This window comes from Podarcis raffonei, chromosome 7, assembly GCF_027172205.1.
Source record: "Podarcis raffonei isolate rPodRaf1 chromosome 7, rPodRaf1.pri, whole genome shotgun sequence".
Classification (NCBI taxonomy): domain Eukaryota; kingdom Metazoa; phylum Chordata; class Lepidosauria; order Squamata; family Lacertidae; genus Podarcis; species Podarcis raffonei.
The window spans coordinates 24,066,385-24,089,741 of NC_070608.1; the positions used below are offsets into that span (position 1 = coordinate 24,066,385).

The window sequence follows — 23,357 nt, forward strand, 5'->3', positions numbered from 1 at the left end:
AGCAAATCAGACTTACCTACAAGCGACCATTTTCTCTCCTGAATCTGTGACTCTTGATTTGTTCGGGGTTCCATTCACTACTATGCTCCCCTCCCCATTTCCTGTCCATAGTGGGGAAGTGCATGCTGGACTGAACTAGGGTATGACAAACTATGGGCAGGAATTTCCCACTGAATTCCTTTTAGAGGAGACTTCATCCAAACGTCCACAGGTAGTGAGTAGAATAGAAAAAAGACCTTATTGCAGGATTTCAAAATGTGTTTCTGTATTGTTATAAAGTCAAGGAAAAATATTTTAAACCTTTTATGTCGTTGAGTGCATAAGTAGGAAAACTTAATTGGGAATGTGTAATAAAGTAGCAGAAGGAAAGAATATATGAAATTTGGACTACAGCTTGAGTCTAATTGAAACTTAAATAGAAAACATTTATTTCAGACATCTAAATGAGGATTTAATTAAAGTAAAATTAGCTCATCTTTTTAGTTTTATCCTTGAATAGGAAATTTGAAACATACTTGACTTGATGGTTGGCTTTCTCTGACTTTGATTAATCACTTTCAAAGTAAGCAGAGGATCAGAACAATAATTTCATAATTACACGCCAGTGAGTTAACTTGAAACCTTAACTAAAATAACTGTAAAGGAAGTATGATGTTGGTTAGTTTCATGTGATGCTGTATATTTTTGTTACATAATTCAAATACTTACAAGTGCTAATCTGAAAAAAGAGCAGTTCCATGGTTCTATTCATTTATTTTCAGGATGTTTTAATAGGAAATTGTTTGAGATGGGAATATTAATTTCAAAGGCACTGTAGCAATAGTTAAGAGCTTATTCAACCTCCATTGATGTCGATAGATGTCTGCTTTGGTCTTCTATACACATTGGATCAGGACCTACAACTTTTAAGCTTTGTTGAAGATATATTTGATGGAACAGTCGTTGTGGTTAAAGTATTCAACAAATCTTGCTCATTGTGAATTATTATTGTATGGTAATGCACTAGTTTCCTTTTTCCCAAGAGAAAAGTTATAAATAAAACTCTGAACAAGCTGAAATAATTTAAAACTGCTATAGAGCATGATTGCTTGTAATGAGAAAGAGTTAAGTCTCCCGTTGGATCAAAGTGCAAGACAAAACTGTTCTGCAATATGAAGGTCAAAATGGGCCACAGGTGCTTGTGACCAGGATCTTCTGCCACATTGTGCTCTTCAGCTTGGTCATCTCCAAGGTGTAACTTTTTGATCTCATTGATTGGTAAGGCTATAGCAGATGTCCTTGCCTGCTTGCTTACACCTTCAAGGTAATCTGTAATCTTGGGAACTCCTGATGGTGCAGAAAATCTCACTGGGCTGGGGGTTGGAGGCCAGCTGGAAAAGGAAGAAAGCAAACAGTCCATTGCTCACCCTGCAGTACTGATAGGGAGTCCCATTAACTTGCATTTCAGTTTCTTTCTCTTCTGGTGTGATTGGTGTGCCTTTAAGATGATTGAAAGGTGGGTTGCTTTCCTTGATTTTTGGAGCAAAGATGCAGTTCATTCTGCTTCTGTCAGTAGTCAGTAGAGACCCCTCCCTATCATGCCTACTTGCAATTGTGAAATAGTAATTGCAAACAAAACACTACGGATAAAGCTTCTATATCACCCCGCTGGCTGAAACATTTAGCCATTGTGGCACCTTAAAGGCTAAAATATTTATAATGGCATAAGCCTTTGTGGACTCAAGCACACTTCGCTCATTGCAACATGGCAGTTTACTCAGCTGAATAAATTATTGCTAATCTGATACTATAAAAGATGTGATATTTAACATAAGTTTCAGCTGTAATAATCACTGACTTCAGTTTTTGCATCTCATTGCCATTATACTTGCACCTTTACAAGTTTCTCCTTTACATACATGCCAGCTAAGGTTCCACTTCATTCATCTGACAAAGTGGGCTTGAGTCCACAAAACACTTACGCTCTAATAAATGTGTTGGTCTTTAAGATGGCACGAGATCTTTTATTATTTTCATGGAAAGGGACCAACATGGAACACAGAACTTCTCTGAAGATCATTAAGAAACGGCAGGCGTGCATGCACATATATACATGTGTGAATCAGCTGTTTGCCCCTCTTTGAACTCACAGTTGAGGACTCTGCTGCCTATTGTTCTGGAGTAGAGTGTTCTGTGATAGACTGTGAAACCCTTTGGCAAGATTCACCAGGATGAGCAGCTTAGAATGCAGCTGATCTCCAGCTTAGCCAGATGATTCCTGACTCAGCTGGTGTTAAGTCTCTTAACTGTGGCTCAGCCAATGATATGCTGGCACAACTTGCCCAGCCAGCAAAAGGGGCATTCCAGGGGTGTGGCATGGGGGACCAGAGAGGTTGGATGCTAAGCTTGATTATGTCACCTGACAATCCAGTGCAGAACACTATTTTTAAAGGCTTGTTTACCCTCTATCCTGCTGAATTTGGTTTGGATCCGCTGTAACTTTACGCCAGCTTACCTTGGCTTGCTTTATGCCATCTTCTTGTTTATAGGATTGCTCTCCCAGCTAGTGTTTATGTGTATTTACTCTCTGTAACCTTTTATATATGTGTTTTGGTAATAACCTTTCATTAATTCACAGTTGCCCAGGTGCTCTTGTTATATGAACTCTGTTGAACAATATGGCATTTCATTGTTAGGAGATAGAGTGCCGAGATTTCTGTGGTCAGTATCATAGAAAACGTAGATCAAAAGTGAGATTCTTCACTGTTTTCATTATGCATTTTAAGTATTTCTGTCAGAATAACTGATTATTTGGGAAAGCAAAGTACAGAGACTTGACTAGCAAACACCCACATTCAAAACCCTATGCTTTTAAAATGTAGCAGTACACTTATTTATCCCCTAAGATTGTCAATTTTTTAATCGCAGAGGAGAAAAAACTATAGTCAAAAGAATATCTAAAGCTTCCATCCTGCATTTTCTTTACGAAACTTAATATAATGATTGACTTTGCCGAAATGTTAAGGTTATTTGGACTGCAAGTTGGTTAAAATATAAGACTGGGATAAAGTCTATTTAAAATTTGTACACATGTAATGTCTGTGCTTATTCAAAGACAACATAATTCCAAGTTATGTTTTGTTGGATATGATGCATATTAAATGTAAGAGTCTTATTTAAAAAGAGGTGCCAATCAATCTAAATTTGTTGTAGCTAGAATTTGATGGTCTAAGGATAACTTATCATTCCTTTCTTGTTATAAAATAGTCAAATTTTGTAGTAGTATCAGTTAAGGAGTTTATGGAAACTTGGTTTAGGATTGTTTAAAGGAACACAAAATCTTTAATTTGAATTTGATGGCACCTGGTTTCATTTTTGTTCCCCCAGCAACACCACTGGTACCAAAAGTTACCATCAGACCACCCTGGTTTAAGCAAAGGATGAAATCACTCTGGCCTTTTCTTTTTATTCCTTTAGTTTGCTGACTAAATATTTAAACAGAGGTATAACACATCTGTTATAGTTTGTGACATAGCTGTAGAGCAAGACTTTGTGGTGCATAATTTGCAATTTTTTTTAAACACAGATTAATCTTAAAATTGTCTTCATGTTTAGCACTCTAAATGAAAAGAGAATTAAACTATGATTTACATTTTACAAGGCAAGAAGTAAGAATGTGTGTTTTAAAGCAATAAGCAGCTCTTGTCCTGAGAAATAGACCTAAAAGTTCATATTTTTAGCTTGCATGGTCTATTTTTAACATTGTATGAATCCAAGGTTGCTTCCAGATGTGAGTTAGTTTTCATTATTGAGGTTCCCATGGGAAAGAGAGAGAGCCAACACAAATGTTACCTCCAGAGTTTTGCTCTTGTGCCTTTTTGACAGTGTCAGTAAGTTTACATTGACTATGAGCATGGGTTAAAATGTTTAAAGATGTGTATGGAATTTTAAGCATTATGAGTCCCTAGCTTTGTTTTTTGGGTGGTATGTTAGAAAAGGCAGGGGCAGGGAAGGACAGTAAAACCTGGAAAACCTTGGCTGCCATTCCAGGTACCATTTTTGTTGTTGTTGTTGAAGAATTCTCTTTGCAACGATGCTGATAAACTAGTAAAATGGAAAATGCCATGCTGTCTTAAAGGCCACACGGATTTTGTATAGCATATGCTTCCCCTCCTTAAAAATGGTATCTAAGTGTATGCTGGTGGCCAAAGGGAAATTGGACAGGGGATTATTCCTTTTTAAAATAATAATTACTCTTCTGCAGTAGTAAATAACACCAGAATTGTCCCTTAAAAAATAGCAGTCATGGGTGAACTGATCTCTTGTATAGTATGTGTTGGGTTTTTCTCTTCCCTTTGGGAAGAATAGTTCTCTGCTAATGTAATTTGCTCTTGCTACTTTCCCAAATCAGCCAAGTCAGCTACTCCCTTGCTTGGTCTGGAGCAGATCTGCTCTGATTCCATCATGTGTAAAACACTTGCTGCGCCTGGCTCAGGACCATTTTTGCTCTCCAGTTTTGTTCCAGGCTACCCAGTTATATTAAGGAGCAAGCATTTTCAGGCATTACTTGGCCCAGAACAGCCTTCCCTATCCTGGTGCACTCCAGATGTTACCTATTACAATTGCTGACCCTTGGTGAGAGTTACAGTCTAAAACAACTGGAAGAGGCACCATGTTGGGGAAGCCTGGCCCAGTGGAATTTTGGGCATGATCCAGCCCCTACAATCTGCATATTGAAGGCAGAGGGCATATGGTCTTGCTTGGCTACATAATTTATTTATTTAATTCATATCCTGCCATCTGTCCTAAGGGAGCCCAGGGCAGTAAGTACTTTGGTGATAAAAATACAATTAAGAATAACCCCCCCCCCACATACTTAGAACATTTAAAAACTGATAAAAACAATAAAACACCTGAAGCGAATTTAAAGACTGATGCAACCAAATAATATGTCTGGATACTTGCAGCAAAAGAGTAAAAGTTTTCAGCAGGCAACTATTTTGTTTATTTGCATATTTATAATCCACACTTTCATAAAAGAACAAGGCAGTATATAACACAGAAGAATAAAATCATCAAAAAGTATCCATAGAAACATCAATAAAGGGCTACAAAGGAATACAGTTGTGGTGCCTGTCTAATGTAAATAGGTAGAGACTTCCAAATTTTGGCATGGACAATGTGTGGCACTTATAGAAGTGCCAGTTCTGCAGATTTAAGTGATCGAGTCAGCATGTTGGCTTAAGGTGATCCCTTAAGTAAACTGGTCCTAATTCAATAATACCACATTGAACTCAGCGCGGTAGTAAACTGGCAGCCAGTGTTTTTCCCCCCTACCCATTTTCTAATTTCGAGACAAAGGAAGATACTGCCACGGAGTTGTTTTTCCAGTTGCTAGCCCTAACTCTGAATAAAAGGTTCCTATGTCACAAAGAGTGGTTTGACCACCTTTCTGAATTCTGCTAATATCCTAATGGTCTATTTCTGACGTGTAGTACTTGGGGCAGAGTTTGTGCTGCATCAGTGTCTAAAAAATTTCTAGCAGGTTATTTTGCATTAAATAAAATATTGGTATAGTATGTCACATTGTATCTGCTGCTGTTACATTTTTGTAGCATTTGTTTTCCTTTGCAATGGGGAAAGTTTAGAAATATTAATTGGTAAATAAATGCCTTGATAGCCAGGCCTACCTAATTATATTATATATCTAATTTTATCTGTTGGGAACAAGCAAAACAATTCAAATAGTTTCTCCAACTAGATCTCATATTGTGTGTCATCCAGCTAACATTTGGCTGGGTTATGCTCTTAGTTTGTAGTAGTCTGCATTTATTTTATTTATATTGTAATCTAGGCTGTAAGGCTTTTGCTTTGAAAAGCAGGGTTTTAGCAGTAGCAATACTAATTGCCCATAATTTTTGCACTGGACACACATAAAAAGGTTTTCTATGGGCAATGTTGTACCTACCTTCAAGCATAATCACATTCTCAAAACATAAATTTGATACTAGTTTTAAAACCACATTTGTATGAGAGAATGCTCTTGAATTTTGATAGGAAGTTATGTTTTCTGTAGGATGCCTTAACTTGAAAAGTATACCCATTTGTTTCAAACTGATCAGCATCTCATTGCAACATACGTATAGTATCTGCTTCTACTTTGGGTTAATTATGAGAGTGCTGCAAGCCTCTTCAAAGTTTAGCGTCAGTTACAAAATTCCCTTGCTGAGGTGGTAAAGTGGTGTTCAGGCATCTAAATCAAAACTTGTATTCATTTTGTCTCTGGTCTGGTCAGGCAATGCATTTATTTGTGTGTATACAAGGTGTCATATGATGGGTGTTGGAATTTCTTGGTTGACCCATAAGCTTTGCTTTGAAATTTAATGGAATAACAACATACTCAGTGTTCTTGCGGCACTAGGCCAAGCCATGGCTTAATTCTGGGTGGTAGAACAGCAGCAGAGAAGAGTGAAGTGGCTGTGATTTTTTTTTTTTTTTACTGGGAGTACCTGTACATTGACACATTCACATTTACCCACAGTTTGGGTTAACATTGTGTGTAAACTGAGCTGCTATGTAGATTCTGGTTTTCCCTTTGCTTATGAATCTTACTGAGTCTTGCATTAGATTTTCAGAATTCCTTTAAGCTTTTAATGCTTCAATGGCAGCCTATGGTTTCCCATTGGGGATTAGCAAATAAAGAAGATAATCAATAAAAGTAATTTAGTGTACGAAGTAATATGTTGATTTTCTTTCCCTTTGAATTTTAGCCAGAGATGGTTTAGATTATGACACCCAGTGCTTTGCCTTACGGCTGTGATTCTGTAACGTTTTTCAGATGCATCAACTATGCATTGCCTAATTTGTTATGAAAGTGAAAGAAAAGTTGTTCAATAATTCTAGCTAAATTGTGCTGCTAACATATGCTTCTGATGAAATTTTGGTAATATGATAAGAATTTGAAAGAACTGTGTGATTGCTTAGGTTTAAATAACCATTTCAATGACAGTCAACTAAAGATGTCTTTTCCTTCCTTTTTTGAGGATCATTTATGAGATGTTATTAAGTCCAAATGGCAGAGATCTGCCAGTAAGACATACTGAAATATAACCAGCAGAATTGTAAAATGAGTGCTCCTTGAATTTAGCATTAAGGTTAAATTTAATTTTATTCAATTTATAATTTAATGCAACTTTGCTGAGGTAGTTCAGTTAAACACATTTTGAAATCTTCTTTCCATGATATAGATTTGTATTTAACACATTTTTAAAAACTGCATATGATGGGTGGCCCTAGATTTCTAATTCTTTGCTATACTGCATATATTGTTTGATAGTGAAAGTCTTATTTCTGAACTTGGATGGCTTCAACCTTATTCAAAAGCTGGCACAAGACTTGCAGGATGCTGAAACAGTTGTTCTTAAGAAATTGGTGTTTATATAAAACACACTCTTTCCTATTGTGTTTGATTGTAAAGATAAAAGTGGTTTTTCTAACTTTTTTTTCAGAAGTGAAGAGACTTTGTACTGGTTGAAGATATTTTTGGAAAGTAATGGAAACTGGATGATTTTTGCTAAACTTATTTAGAGTAGATAGCTCTTTACCTGGATCTTAAGTTGGTATGTAAAGGTGTTGGTCAGCAGGAAGGCTTCTTGGTCAAGAACATGCTTCTTAATTGTTTCCAAATAGTTGCTCTCTGTGTTGATGTTTTACTGCAATATTATATATGTAATTGTAATTGTAGCACAACCTGAAAGTTGATTTGTGTATTCAAATCAAAATAAGCTGTGACTTTCTTCCTTCACAGCTGACCAATTTTTATTTGAATGACCAAGAGTTACTTCAGATTATATGTTAAATTATGATTACTGCTGCTGCCCCAAAGTGCCTTACTTTACAATCTCATTTGTTTTTGCATTCTGTTCAAGGCTCCCCTTACTGTTAGGTAAAGTGAGGCAGCTGCCTCAGACAGCAGATGTGGGAAGAATGGCAACAGACAGAACTGTGTGTACCACCCAACCTTCTCTGTGCCTCCTAAGCTAGTGTGCTATCCTTTGCTAGTGTTATTTCAAGTTTCAACTTCCAGGCTACTTACATCATTTCATTCAAAGCTTATAAGCTTGAATATCACCCTCCCACGTTGATAGCCAGTGATGTCAGTAAAACTGACTAGATTCCTAATTATTTAATACAGTTGTTTAGGTTGACTTAAAAGTACAAATGTTATTGGAAAAGCAGGGCGCAAGCTTTAGACTATTGTTGTTCTTAATGGTCACTGAATCTGCACCCCCCCCCTTTTATTAGAGTAGCTTGAAAATTAGGTAGTCACCTGACATTTAAACAGAAGTGCAAATTACATTATTCGTGTCCTAGAGGTACCAACAATCCATGTTTAAGCCAAGATATATAAAAGAAAATATTGTATAAAGCTACTGTTCTTGCCTGTCAAGCGATTAAGCAATTTCAGTTTAAATGTCAGTTTGAAGATGAGAAACAGGAAAACAATGCAGAAATATTAGTTGCTCTTAATTCTTCTGTTTTGGTGTTATCCAAGGCAATAGTGTTCTGTAGCCACTGTATGACCTACCCAACGGCAATTGCAATCCTTACTTTTTCAAAGCTAATTGTTCCATGTTTAGTTTACTAAATGTCATCTGGACTCAGTAAAAAGCAAATGACCTGCATTGAATTAGTATAATTGTAACACAAACAAAATATCACATAGTTTGGGTCTCATACAGGAAAGGAGAAAGTTGGAAAAAATTCCCTGTTTGATAAATAAAATCTGAGATATGAAACAGGTTTAGACATCTGTTTTACCTGTTTTGGACTCTTTAAAATACTAATTTTTTACTTTTTATTCTTCACTATTGGAAAATAACATTTCCTCCCTCAAACTTATTTGACTTTCTCACATCAGTATGGGGTTATTTTAGCCAATTTAATCCCTTTTAAAATGGACTTGTAGGTTGGAGAGTGGCAAACACCTGCAAGAAGGGTCTGTTACCTATGCAAGAGGCTCAGTCCTAGGCAGTGCCTGTTGGGATACTGCCAGGGAGATAAAGTCCATCATGGCCCCACGTCGTCTCCGGACGTCCATCGAGCTCCCGTAGACACGCAGTATCAGCAATTAGCGACATGAGCTCCAGAAAATAGCTTCCCACATTCCTGGGCTGATGCACGCTGTATCAGCAGAATTCACACAGCGAAAGATGCGCAGCAGGAGAGCATTTTCCCAAGTTTATTCAGCGTTGATCAGAACAAAGAAAAACATGACTGCCTGCTTCGGTATGCTCAGGCACAGAGAGAAACAAAAGCAATAGAAAACATAAACATCCTGTGAACAGGAAATACGCAGACTCTGTGACTCACATAGCCTGCTCCCTTTTAAGGTGGAATGGAAATATCCTAACAGTGCCCCCCTGGAAATGATAGGCAAGTGATCAAGAGATGGTCAGTTTGAGAGATAAATTAGACCAGAGCCAGGTGAATACTGTAGGTAGTTTTAAGAAGACTAGTACAAATACAAGTGGCATGTTTTATGTTCATGTGCAGTTTATATTGACTTTGCCAGAAGAAGGTAGAGGCAGAAGAGAGAGAGAGAAACTGTGTCTTTTTCTGGCTTTTTGGTTCTATAGTTCTGGTTATATGAAGCCTGACCAGTCACTGGTGCAGGGAATCTCTGCAGAGATCCGGGATAGAATGTTGTAATTCTGTAATTATTTGAAACCCACTAATAGCAATTGATCCATGTACAATCCACAAAAAGTTAAGTACACTGATCCCTAGGGAGATCAGTGAGATTTCTTTTGTGTGTTGTAGCCAACATGAGACAGGCTTGTTTAGGCGTTACTAAAGATCACATGGGGAATATTTACACACAGGTGCTTAGGTTTCTATTTGCAGTTATTATGGAAGCTAGATCATTCAGTTAAGAATAAAAGAGAGAGAAAAGAAAACTGTTGTTCTTGATATGCAAGAAATAATGCAGAAACTGTGGGCCAGACAATGTGTGATTGTGACAGACCCCACACACTGTTCTTCCCCATAGCACTTCCTTTATTGCAGGCTCATTTCTGGTATTGGAGTCTAGTTGCAGAATAGATGTCCCAGGGGTTGGGCAGGTGAGTGAGCCAGATATGAAAAAGTGGCAAAAATTCAACACCTTCAACCTGTGGGCCCTTTCTGTACTCTTACCCTCTGCTTTACATATGATCAGGGGAAATCCATTTTCAAAGAATGGCTCTTTTACCTTCACATATAGTTTGATTCAAACCCGTCTCTAGACAGCTTCATTAGGGTAAACTTTAAAAAAGTCGTTCTGGCTCACACCAGAGGCCCATCTAGTCTAGCATCCTGTTCTCATAGTGGCAAACCAGATTTCTATAGGACATCTGCAATATGTACCTGAGTGCATCTTACACTCTCCCCACTTCTTCTTCTTGTTGTTGTTAGAATTTATATACCACCCTATATTTGGAGGTCTCAGGTAATTACCAACAATTAGCACACAGAGGTAGAACATGTCCATTGTGGCATGTATAACTAAAGTTAATCAAATTGAGCTTCTTTGAAAGTATTGTGCTTGAAAAGTGCTAGAAAGCTACTTTAACACATTTGACCTCTTGAATTGTTATCATAGCATGTGCAAAACTGCAGAATAAACTTGTAGTTGAAGATAAAATGCCTATCCTTTGGTAATCTTTTCTCTTAATCATGTGACAATTGTTCCCTTATCTTTTTCCTCCTCCTGTGACATTTTCTGCTTGTACCATCCTATCATAGTTTGCATTAAATAATATCCAAAGGTCATAATTTTAAGAGTATTTGCAGTTTATGGGTGCAAATTATGGACAGCTAAACTACTGGTGCAATGATAGGCGTGAGACCTTGTCAGCATATAACACCTGTTCTCAGAGATCTGCAGTGGTTGCCGATTTGCTAACGGGCCAAGTTCAAGGTGTTACTATTAGTATATAAAGCCCATAAGAACTTGGGACCAGTTTACCTATGAGATCGCCTTACTTACCCTATATAAGCCCTTTCAGCCACTTTGATTGGCAGAACTCTCGCTGTTACAGGTGCCACATAATACCTGTTCCACACTTGTTGGGATGGCCAGGTTGCTAAGGGTCAAAAGAGATGTACAAGGAAGCTGCCTTGCTGTGAGCCACACTGAGAGACAATGCCTCTTGCCTCAGTACTGTCTGCAGCATAGATAGCCAATAAGTTATCCACCTCAATGTTGGTAGATTACAACTTCCATCATCCCCGATAATTGGGTATGCTGATGGGGTGTGTGTGTGTGTTAAGCAACATTTGGAGGCACAATGTTAGCTTTCTCTGGTGTACATTGACTGGCAGCAGCTCTCTCATGTTTTCATACAAGGATCCACCCCCGCCCCCTAAACCTATCTGGAATTGCTAGGAATTTATTTGGGGACATTTTGCATGCAGAGGTACACCCCCTCGTCTTACAGTGTGTGTATATACAGTGGTACCTCGGGTTACATACCTTCAGGTTACACACTCCGCTAACCCAGAAATAGTGCTTCAGGTTAAGAACTTTGCTTCAGGATGAGAACAGAAATCGTGCTCTGGCGGCGCGGTGGCAGCAGGAGGCCCCATTAGCTAAAGTGGTGCTTCAGGTTAAGAACCGTTTCAGGTTAAGAACGGACCTCCGGAACGAATTAAGTACTTAACCTGAGGTACCACTGTATGTGTTTCTCACACACACACACACACACACACACACACACACACACACTCTTTATGTGGGCTGAGCGATAAGTGGGATCATCACTGGTGTGAAGAGAGGTGGGCTTTTTAATCCTTTGAGCCTGCTGCATTCCTGTTCAGATTCTTCCTTCTTACCCCACACTGGTTATTTACGGCGAGAGGAAAGCTTTGGCCCCAACTCCGCTTCCAGTCTAGCAACGGGATTTGTTTTTATCAACTTTTATGTGCAAGCTTAGTAACTCAGCTATCTTCTGTAGTAAACTGAGCAAAGTATATTGAGCATTTAACTGTAATGAATGTTTGTTTCCTTCACATGGCCAAAGCAATTTTATAGTGTGGTTCTGAGCTGCTTTGGAGCTGATTCTCAAACAACCTTGTAAAGTGAAATAAACTCTGAAGGGTTGGAATATACTCTAATTATCCTGTATATAGTGGTTTATATAATAAGTTTTATAGTGAGTCCTTGTGTCATAGGTCACTGTTAATTACTATATGGAACTTCAGCTGACTCTGTGATGATGATGATACTAAAGAAAACAGTAGTTAGACCATTTTCCCCCTTTAGTTTTTTTTAAGCTACTGCAAAACTGCCATTCTAACTTGAACATTATGTGACAACTTTCCAACTTTCCAGGTTCAAATGTTGGTTATTGTCAAGGTCACAAGCAAATACTTTATCTTGGCATGTCCTTAATTTTAAATTCAAGTATGCTGCTAAACAATTAGTTTGGATTTGCAGACTTTCTAAGATGAATCTGTTGATCATTGCTAAGCCTGTTCTGAAATTCTAACTGGAAGATAACTATGCCTTAAATTAGAGTATCTTTATTAAACATGATAAAGAAAATCATTGTAGAAGGAATTATTATGTTACATCAGATGGACAGCTTGACTTGTTGCCAGATTTCTCTCAAGTTAATAGTTTATCTGAATTATTCATGAAAAATAAATACTTGAATGGAGTTTGGGAAAGAATATTACATTTTATGTTGATGGCAGCTTTTCCCATTTGTGAAAATGTTGTGACTGTTATAATAGTCACAATTTTTCTGAGACCTTTTCACAGTTGTTATGCTTAAGGCTCAGGGTTGCACTACATACTGTGCACAACGTATGTACATTTTGGGTGTAACATCAGAACACAAGAAGAACTTGCCAGATCTAGGCCAGCATCCTGTTCTCACAGTGTCCCACCAGATGATGACGATGACTATATTAATTAAATTTGTATATAGCCCTTCCTCCAAAGATCACAGGGTGGTTCACAAGATAAAAATACAAAATGAGAACACAAAATACACAATAGAAACAAGAACAATCCAATAACCCCCCTCCCACAAACACATTTGAAAGGCCATGGAATGTTAATGAGCCCCCCAAAGCCTGGCTTCAAGAGAAATGTTTTCACCTGGCACCTAAAGATACGTAATGAAGGTGCCAGGCAAGTTTTCCTGGGGAGAGCATTCCACAAATGGGGAGCCACTGCAGAAAAGACCTGTTCTCATGTTGCCACCCTCTGGACCTCTTGTGGTGGTGGCACATGAAGAAGGGCCTCAGATGATGATTGCAGAGTCTGGGTTGGTACATATGGGGAGAGGCAGTCCTTATGCCTGTGGGAAACCTGCAAGCGGAATCCAAGCGCAAGAGCCCTCTCCACTCCTGGGGTTTCCAGCAGCTGGTATTAGGAAGCATTACTGCCTCCAGCTGTGGGGTCAGAGCAATAGCCATAATGACTACTGGCTTTCAGTACTGTCCTCCATGAATTTATCCAATCCTCTTTTAAAGTCATCTGAGTTGGTGACCGTCACTGCCTACTATGGGAGAAAGTCCCATAACTGTGCACTACACAAATAAGTACTTTCTTTTCCCCCCTTTTTGCAGTGAATGTGTTTTCTATGCATGCCCACATAGAAGTTCAATAAACTTGCACTTTAGGGAGAGTGTTTTGCTAAATCTTTATCTCTAGGAAAGTTTGGCAGCTTCTGGGAGATTCTTACATTGGGAAGTAGTAAAAGCACACACCCTGCAATTTTGCATATTACAGTCATTTTATTATTGCAACATTCCCCCATTCCCCCACACCCATTATGGTGGTGATGTGGAAGCTGCAGTATTATCACAATTCCTTCCTCTGCCTTTGGAATAAACTGAGGAGCCCTAGATATGTTGGAGGAATCCAGGTTGTGGCTTCTCCCCTCCCATTGTTCTTTCTGTTTCCAGGAAAGACAAAACTTGCAGGGGAAATGGCCCTGTGCTACCTTCTTTTTTAGCCTCTGAAGGAGTCATGCAAAAGGAGCTCCCACAATATAATATAAGATAGAGGGACTTGGCATACCACTTTATTCTGATTAATATGTAGTTTGGTTCCAAGCTTACCTGCTTACCTTACAATTAACCTCTCATTCTTTATCTATTTTTATGTAGTGAGGTTTTTATTGCATTGGTAGATTAACAGAAACCTAATCGATTTGTTATGTACTCTAAAGTATTACCCATTTGATTTACCCAGTTTACTGTTTTGTATGTATGAAAGTGGCATATAATAGCTGCAAGATCACATTTTATGTGCTTAACCAGGAAGTGCTTTTGCTTCTCAGCCAAAAGACTGTGAAATACAAAATCTTCTCTTGAGACTGATTAGCAATAATAGATAAAATAAAGAATGATGTGCACAATGAGGTACGGTTTAAATAGAGGAAATTGTAATGGGAAGTAGCTACATTGGTAGCAGATGGATTTGGTTCCTTTATCTTGGTGATATTGGAAATTCAAGACTAGCTAAACTCCCCTCACTCCCTTCCAGTTTCAGCTTGAAAAATAAAGATAAAAGGAACAAAGTTGTTTTAATTTGCTGAAATACTGATATCCTTACCTTTTCTTTCACCCTTAAAAAAACCAGGCAATTTTTATGATTCCAACGAACCCCCCTCCAACATTCCGGAAGCCAGAGCTTTGGTCTGATGAATTCACTGATTTCGTGAAAAAATGTTTGGTGAAGAATCCTGAGCAGAGAGCAACTGCAACCCAACTTTTGCAGGTTAGTATTCAGCTGTGTCCCCTAGGGAAGCTTGGATTTATGCCCCCAGCAGAGGTAATCCAACAGAGTCTGGGTGGCACCATATTGGCTATTCCCTGATCCAGAGAGACAGTTCTGGGAAACCTTTTTCACTTACCCAGCTTTCTTAAAAACTTAAAAAATTTGGTATTGGTTTTAGTCACTGTTGAATTTTGCATGCTGCTGCCTCCTTCATTCTTCCTGCCTTCATTCTGGAACTCCCCAAACCATTTCTATCAGCTAGCAAATCTGAGTCTGCTTTATTTGAACTGTTTCTCCCTCCTTGTCCCCTCCAACCCTCTGCTTTCCATCTTTCCTTATTTTCCTGCTTACCTTTGTCATTCTTGAATACTTTTGTTGCAGTATAATTTTGGGTTTTAGTTCTTTTCTTTTGTGATAGCGGGTGAAACATACAAATCCAAGTGTGGCCCAACTTCATTTTAGTACTTTGTTTCTGCACAGGTAGCAAGCACACTGTCCTGTCCTCATGCAGCTTTGTAGATGAATATTAAGACTGTAATTGTAACCATGCTTACCTGGGAGTAAGCTTCATTAAATTCAGTTCTGGGTAGATATCATAGAATTGTAGATTTGGAAGGGACCTCAAGGTCCAACCCCCTGCATTGCAGCTAAAGCATCCCTGACAGATGGCCACCCAACCCCTGCTTATGGTTAGGATATGGTTAGGATAGCGCTGTAACTCTTTTTATTCTAGATGGAACTGAATTAATATCCCTGTACTGTTTTTCTTTTTATTTATACTTATTTGTAAAAATATTTATATACAACTGTATCATAAAAATATTATCACAGTGGTGTAGAACAACAGCAGCAGCAGCAGCAAAAATAAGTAAAACCAGACAGTAAAATCATAAAAATCTAAAACAAGATGAAAGCCATAATTATTACTATTTTTGTTATTAATTGCCTTCTACAAGAAGTCTCAAGTTGATTTACAGTGAGAGAGATAATAAAATCAACACACAAAATCACATATAAAAGATTAAAAACACAATTACAACAATCCACTAGAAACTTATTTAAAGATAAAACAAGATAATCAAGAAAAAAATTACAACAGTACTTTAAAACATAGGTATAGTACCCCTGACCGTTAGGTCCAGTTGCAGAAGACTCTGGGGTTGCACGCTCATCTTGCTCTATAGGCCGAGGGAGCTGGCGTTTGTCCACAGACAGCTTCTAGGTGATGAAGAAGAAGAAGAAGAGTTTGGATTTGATATCCCGCCTTTCACTCCCTTTAAGGAGTCTCAAAGCGGCTAACATTCTCCTTTCCCTTCCTCCCCCACAACAAACACTCTGTGAGGTGAGTGGGGCTGAGAGATTTCAAAGAAGTGTGACTGGCCCAAGGTCACCCAGCAGCTGCATGTGGAGGAGCGGAGATGCGAACCCAGTTCCCCAGATTACGAGACTACCGCTCTTAACCACTACACCACACTGGCTCATGATGTGGCCAGCATGACTAAGCCGCTTCTGGCGAGCCAGAGCAGCGCACGGAAACTCTGTTTGCCTTTCTGCCGGAGCGGTACCTATTTATCTACTTGCACTTGACGTGCTTTTGAACTGCTAGGTGGGCAGGAGCAGGGACCAAACAATGGGAGCTCACCCCGTCGCGGGGATTTGAACTGCTGACCTTCCAATTGGCAAGCCCTAGGCTCTGTGGTTTAGACTTTAAAACATACTTTAAAACATACAAAGGTTAAAATACTAAAACAGATTTAAAATAACCTCAATGATCATATGTATAAATAAGGCACAATTCATTGATCCAAATCCTCTTCCCAACGACACAGACATGCTTGCTATAAATTATTCAGCTAAAATTCACCCCCGCTTTCAACCACAGCAATAAAAACCAGCAGTTGAATAATGCCTGGGAAAAGAGGAGAGATGCCGCCACTGAAAATGGTCATCTCTCTTATTACCACCCTGTGACCACAATAGTCCTGGAACCATGTTCCATGTGGCATGGGATATGGGGGAAGAACTTCATTTTATAGTTTACAAATCTGATGCTGGGAATAAGGTGATATCTGTGCAATAAAAACACAGCCTTGAGGAGAGACATCCAGGCTTTGTGCAGAAAATGGATAATGGTGCCTTACTTGCACTAAAATGTGATTGTGTGGGAAGTTCCTGTGCTGAAGTTACAAAAAGAGTTTGCTCTGACTTTTGTAAGAAAAAAAATCAGCAATATTTTTAGCAACTTTTAATAGCGAAGCAAAATATATTTTTGAGAGCATAGCCTATTAGGACATACCAAGGACCATTAGGACATATCAAGAGTCAAGAGCACAATTTATGAGCTTTCTCCTTTAAAAAAAACACACCAGAAAACAAACAAGCACCAAACACTAATAAAGTCCCATCAGTGGAAACTAGCACAAGGGGACTTCCTCCATCTTCTCTCTGCATGCTCCTGAAATTGGCTCTTGGGGGTTGGGAAAAACCCCAGAACAATGTGCAGGGGTAGGAGAGGGGGACCATTCAATCTGGCAAGGTGACATGCTTGCCCTGATGGGTGGTATAATTGACATAATGCAACACTGAATTTCTCTCTTGGGTTTTTATTAGAAAAATTGGTTTAAAATTCCAGTTGGAATTTTAATGTGCAAATGTTAATAGAAAGAATAGGAAAGCAGGTGATCTGTAAACAGCCATATTCACATTAGTGACAGAATACATGCCAGTTCTTAAACAGGAGTGTAAATTATATCAAAATAGGTGGGTTTTCTTGATTTCTTCAATATCATTTGGACAGCCTGAGGGTTTTAATTTTACTTCATTTTTATTTCATCATTGTAGGTGGCCCAGCGCTCATGTAACTGTGGCTTAGCAAGAATGATAAAACATGGAGGTTCCCAGATTACACATTGTGGCTGTAGCACTTTCCCTCCAGTTCTGCTACCCATGGCTAACCATGGTTTGGTGTAATGTCACAACTTAACCTTGACTTGTAGTTTGTTTTCCCCAGACAAATCACAGGTGGCAAACCAGGAACAAACTTTGGTTACAGCTTATGGTTTGCCTGGAGCAAAACAAGCCACTAGCCTGGGTTTTGATGGAATGCTAAGTCAAACCATGGCTGGTGTGAACCAGTTCAGTGGCTCAGTGATTCAATTTATGTGGATCATTATATTGCCTGCTCTGCTTATGGCCACTAACTTGCATTGTCAGCTTGTTAAGATGAATTAAATACTGTAACTGAATGCATTAAAAAGTTTATTTTTCTATGTCAGGCTATCTTCTCTTTGTTTATTTACCACCTAATTCACATTTCCTTTGGACAATTATATCCTTAACTGTAAAGCAGTTGTGATTTGTAGTAACATTCTTCTCATGGTTGCTGTTTACCTAAACAAACAAAATGGAAAATCCTATTTAGCTGCAAAGCGGTTAAACAGATCATATGTTCTTTTATTCCAAATTTTAATTGCTGTCCAAAGGGAAATGTTCTTTCATGCACTGGTCTGTGAAGTTGATTGACATGTTGTTTTAACATGTTACACCATATTTATACTATATATGCAGTGTCTGTGGTCTCCGTTTTGTATAACTATATAGTTTTATTTTCTAGCATCCTTTTATTAAGAATGCAAAACCAGTTTCAATCCTGAGAGACTTGATTACTGAAGCTATGGAAATTAAGGCGAAAAGACATGAAGAACAGCAGAGGGAACTTGAAGAAGAAGACGAAAACTCGGTGTGTGAGAATTTAATTATGAATTTTGTAGCTAGTTCCATGGAGCTGGTTTCACGTGGTACTAAACCATGGTTTAATGCTATACAGATTAGCCTGAGCGAAGCATTGTGCTCCGCCCTCTTGCTTTCCCCCCTTGTGGCTTAGCATTGGAAATCCTGCTTTAAAACAAGCCAGTGGTTGCTAAATGAGCCATCTTCAAGCCATGGTTTATGAAGCTAGCTTGTTTAAAAAACCATTCCAGTTTTTTCTTCCAAAATGAAAATAATCTCACCAGCACTCCTCCCAGCTGTTCAGGAGGAGGAATACACAAGCTGATGCTTGCTCAGGCTTGCTGAGGTTGGTCATGCCACGCTAAGCCATGGTTTAGTGTTGCATATGAACCAGCCAGTATCAACATATTTAAATGATCAGTTGTGATCAAGAGAGTTGCCCCTGGGTTTTTCTGAGTTTTATTCCTGGCAAGTGCCACGTAAAACCCCAGATTGCAAAAGCAGTTTGTAGGTTTGTTGTAAGTTTTTAATTATTAGAAAGGGGTGGGCAGTTGAATCAAAAGCAGCCTGGCTCCCTCCATTTTAGTGGGAATGCAGTCTTGATATTTTACCTGCATTCGGGAGCAGATAGAATCAAGGCTATGGGGAAAAAGTGATTGCTCAGTTTCTCATGGCCAAAACATAAATGTGCTTGAGATTGTAAATATATTCTTTCTCATAGAAAAACTACAATAAACAAAGGCATGGTGTGTGTGGACATGTAGTAACTCTGGTATGACCATCTTACCTGTTCTGGCCCTTGTTTTAATAATAATTGGCCATACAACCTTTAAAGAACATGTTAGAGAATTAAATTTATAACCTTGCCAAATACAAGCAATAATTTGAGTAGATATCTAATGGGAGTATAGCAGCAGTTTGTGAATGTCTGTCTATCAGTGTTTCGTGCTGTGTCTTTTGTGACTAGGTGACTAATCTTACCGAGGTGACTCAAAGCATTTACATTAGTAAATAGATTTCTCCTGGTATCTGCATTCCCTTTTGGCTTGACAGAGACTTCTGCAAAAAATTGAAAATGTGTGCATTCTTCAATTTGTCAAGTAAAAGGGATTTGCTTCCCTGCTCCTATATCCCAGGCATGTCCAAAGTCTGTTTCGGGGGCCTAATCCGGCCCGCTGATTGGTTTAATCCAGCCCCTGTGGCAGTTTATTTCCTAGGGTAAAATCCTAAAAAAACCTCATCAACTTCAACCCTAAAAAAAGTTTAACAACTTTAGTTGGCCCTTTGGTCAGCACTCACAGCCTTTCATTTCACCAAATCTGGCCCTCATTGAAAAAAGTTTGGACACCACTGTATCCTATATTATTGGACTGCTTATATAGACAAGAATATTTATTGTGACACACAGCATTCTCACCAGTTGTCATTCTATCTAGAGAGAGAAATTCAAGTAGCATGATCAGTGGTCATTTTTTCCTTCACTGGACACCTTTTCCTTGAGGGCAGAGTTTAGAACCGTTTCTTCATCTATCAGACACGCTAAATCTTTCTTAGCACTTCCATTCATGTAATACTGAGAAAACTGAGCTATTGAGATACTGGATTTTATGAAAAGTTAGCTTGCGGTGCCTCTCTTATTAGATACCTTTAAAGAAACAGTTATGACAAACCAGCTGCAAAGTTACTTAAAACTAGTACTTTGGTTGAAGAAAAGGCTGCAAAATTTTGAGCTGCTTGATGTCAGGTTTCATAAATAAAATGAAATGATCTATTGCCCTTTAGAATTTTATTACAGAAAAATAATCCGTGGTAATTATTTACCCAGAGGTGTAGCTGCATTAGTTTCTTGCAGCAAAAACAACAGTCTTGCAGACCTTACAGAGTAACACATTCATTATGGCATATTATTTCTGGGACTGCAATCCACTTCATCAGATAACACTTCATTTGTTAGTGCCACAAGCCTGTTGTTTTCAGCATATCGTATATCCTCAAAAGTTCAACTGGCACACCTGTAGTCTGGGCAACTTTTATAAACAAGTAGCAGTGTCTACCTTCTTTGAAAGCTATGTGGAATATGGTCAATAATAGAGCTCATGAAGTTGAGTTTAGGCATGTTACAAGAATAGCTTGTCTGATGAGAATGTATTCTGACAAACTGGCATGTTTTGATAGGTGTTGAGGTAACTTTACAGATTTTTTTAATTAAGTAAAAAGTCCAAGCTGAGTACTCTACAGAAGGTTAATCCCAATATCAAAGTTTAAATGTTGGTTTAAGCATTACTAAACATGATCTATCTCTTCTTTTATGCATTTTTGAAGTGTGATGCAAATTTGATTCTGATGTCAGGCAGCTGTATTATGGAAACGTAAAGCAACTCGTTGCCTGGCAGCGCCCAAGAAACATGTCCAAATATTTATTTCAAAGGATCTTTAAAGAAATGAACTAATAGTCAACTCTTAGTGTATCTTTTTGCTTCACATTTCAATATCTACATTACCACAAGATTGTTTGAAAACACTTCCTAATGACAAAAATAAAATGCTGTGCTTTTTATGGTAATAACTAGGAACAAAAAAGCAGTAAGCTTTATTGGTGTAGTATGCTTGCTTCCATGTTACTAATTCCTACAGTTCAACTTCCTTATATATCTAATTACTTGATATTAACTCTTGAGAGAGTTAGAAATCAGGGAAGTTTAAAAAGAGCTGAATCACCTTCCTGTTTCTAGCCTTCTTGTTTTGCCATCATGTTTTTCAAAAGTGTTTCTGAAACTATTATAGCTGGAAACCTACTTATTTTTAAGTCAGGCCAGGATTCTTTGAATTTTGTGTGCCTTTCAAAAGATGTGAGTAAATATGCTGTCCAGTTGTTGCTTAAGGCAACCTTTTCTTATGAAATATTTTCTTATGGCCAGTAATTAATTTTTATTTTTAATAAAGAGCAGGAGTCCCCCTCCTCCACACCTTTGCTGTAGTGCCATATACATTTTATGGCTCCATTCATTTAAGTTTTTCTAAATGTTAATCAAATAATTGGATCCCTATGACTTCTTGAGGAAGACAAATCAATACGATTTTAGCTAGCACTGAAGTGTGCCCATTATTACGATAGCTTGTAAAATAGCACAATAACTTTTTATGTGCTCCTTGACAATAATGATTAACCCGCGGAAGTAGTGAATCTGATATATAGTTCTCTTTCACTTTACAGTATTTGTACAGGTTGTCATATTTGTTGAAAAACTTGCTCAAATGCTCAGTTTTTAGAGCTCCTGAATTTCCTCATCTTTTATGCGATCATAGGCTACTCCAGTAATTTTTTAAAAAGCAAACTGTAATTATATTCACATTTTCCCCACCCCAAAGCAGTGATGAGGTGTTTATTGTATAGAGTATTAAATTTAGTTCTTTTAAGTCCGCAAAGTTGTGTGTTACACTCTACTTGTCTTTGCTGCCCTCTAGTGATCTTGCGTATATAAGACAGAGATTAGTTAAAATTGATACTGAGATCCAAGATGGATCTCAAATTCTTTTCTCTTTACTAGCGATAAGGGGTGGGTGGGGAGAGATACGTTTTGTTAAATTGTGCTGTGCATTACATCTTCCGAGAATCTTCAGATATTTACAAAGCAAGGTTCTGCCTGTTGAACTAATAGAATGAACATACTGTAGGGGAAGATAAAGGCTATCGGTAGCCAAGCTAACCTATTCAAACGTTTTCCTGACTAGAAAAAATGCCTGACCCTAATAATGAACACAGTACAAATTTCTTGAAATCTCTCCTAGAATACATGTCTGTGTGTGTGTGTGTTTTTAAAAAGCACAAGTTCATCCAGTCCATTAACTGTTAATTACTTTAAGTTACAGAACACAATTGTTTTTAAAGAATGTGCAGGAAGAACATAGGAAGCTGCCTTATACAGTGCTACCTCGGGTTAAGTACTTAATTCGTTCCGGAGGTCCTTTCTTAACCTGAAAATGTTCTTAACCTGAAGCACCACTTTAGCTAATGGGGCCTCCTGCTGCCGCCGCCCCGCCGGAGCACGATTTCTGTTCTCATCCTGAAGCAAAGCTCTTAACTTGAAGCACTATTTCTGGGTTAGTGGAGTCTGTAACCTGAAGCATATGTAACCTGAAGTGTATGTAACCCAAGCTACCACTGTACAGAGTTTCACCACTGGCCAATCTAACTCAGTATGGTCTACTTTGACTGGCAGCAACTCTCCAGTGAGACTCTTAATCTCAGGGTCATGAGCCCCACGTTGGGCAAAAGTTTCCGGCCTTGGAGGCTGTTGGACTAGATGACACTTGGGGTCCCTTCCAACTCTACAGTTCTGTGAGTTGCACTGCATATATTGGACGTCTTGACTGCTTAGAACTGTATCGGGTAGAGTAATTAATTCTACTATCTGTTTTCACTTTTTTTTGTGCAGTTTATTTAACAAGGTTCCAGCTTTACATCAAGACACTCAAATTATGTTGCCCTTTTGGCCCAGTGATCTAGAAAAGCATTTCCAAATTCCTTGGCAGATGCTGTCATTGCTTTTATAGAAAATTTTGAATACTTCAGATCAGAAATAAAGAGTAGAGAGACGAATTGCAGAAAACTTAAAAATCAGCAAACTTTCTCCCAGCTGTACAGCATAAAAGACATGGCATCTGAATGGGAAAAGGTTTTTTATATATATAATTAATATGAAAATTAATGGGAAAAGATTGTCACATATAATTAATATTAAATTTAATGTGACTGCTGTAGATGTGGTGGGCATACTGCTTTAAAAAAATCCCAACCAAATAATTGTCTCTAACATGCTAGAACAGATATAATTTTAGAAATACTGCAAGGGAACTTTTTAATTTTTCTCCC

General features: G+C 38.3%; 1 protein-coding gene across 3 annotated transcripts in view; it reads left to right on the forward strand.

The window, feature by feature from the left end:
- The window catches only part of STK3 (serine/threonine kinase 3), a 103,043-nt gene that overhangs the window by 23,257 nt on the left and 56,429 nt on the right, over positions 1–23,357 (forward strand). For all 3 annotated transcript variants that reach the window (XM_053395564.1, XM_053395565.1, XM_053395561.1), the window contains exons 7-8: positions 14,618–14,755; positions 18,369–18,494. In XM_053395564.1, the coding sequence (XP_053251539.1) occupies positions 14,618–14,755; positions 18,369–18,494 (264 nt within the window). The remainder of the gene's footprint in view (positions 1–14,617; positions 14,756–18,368; positions 18,495–23,357) is intronic.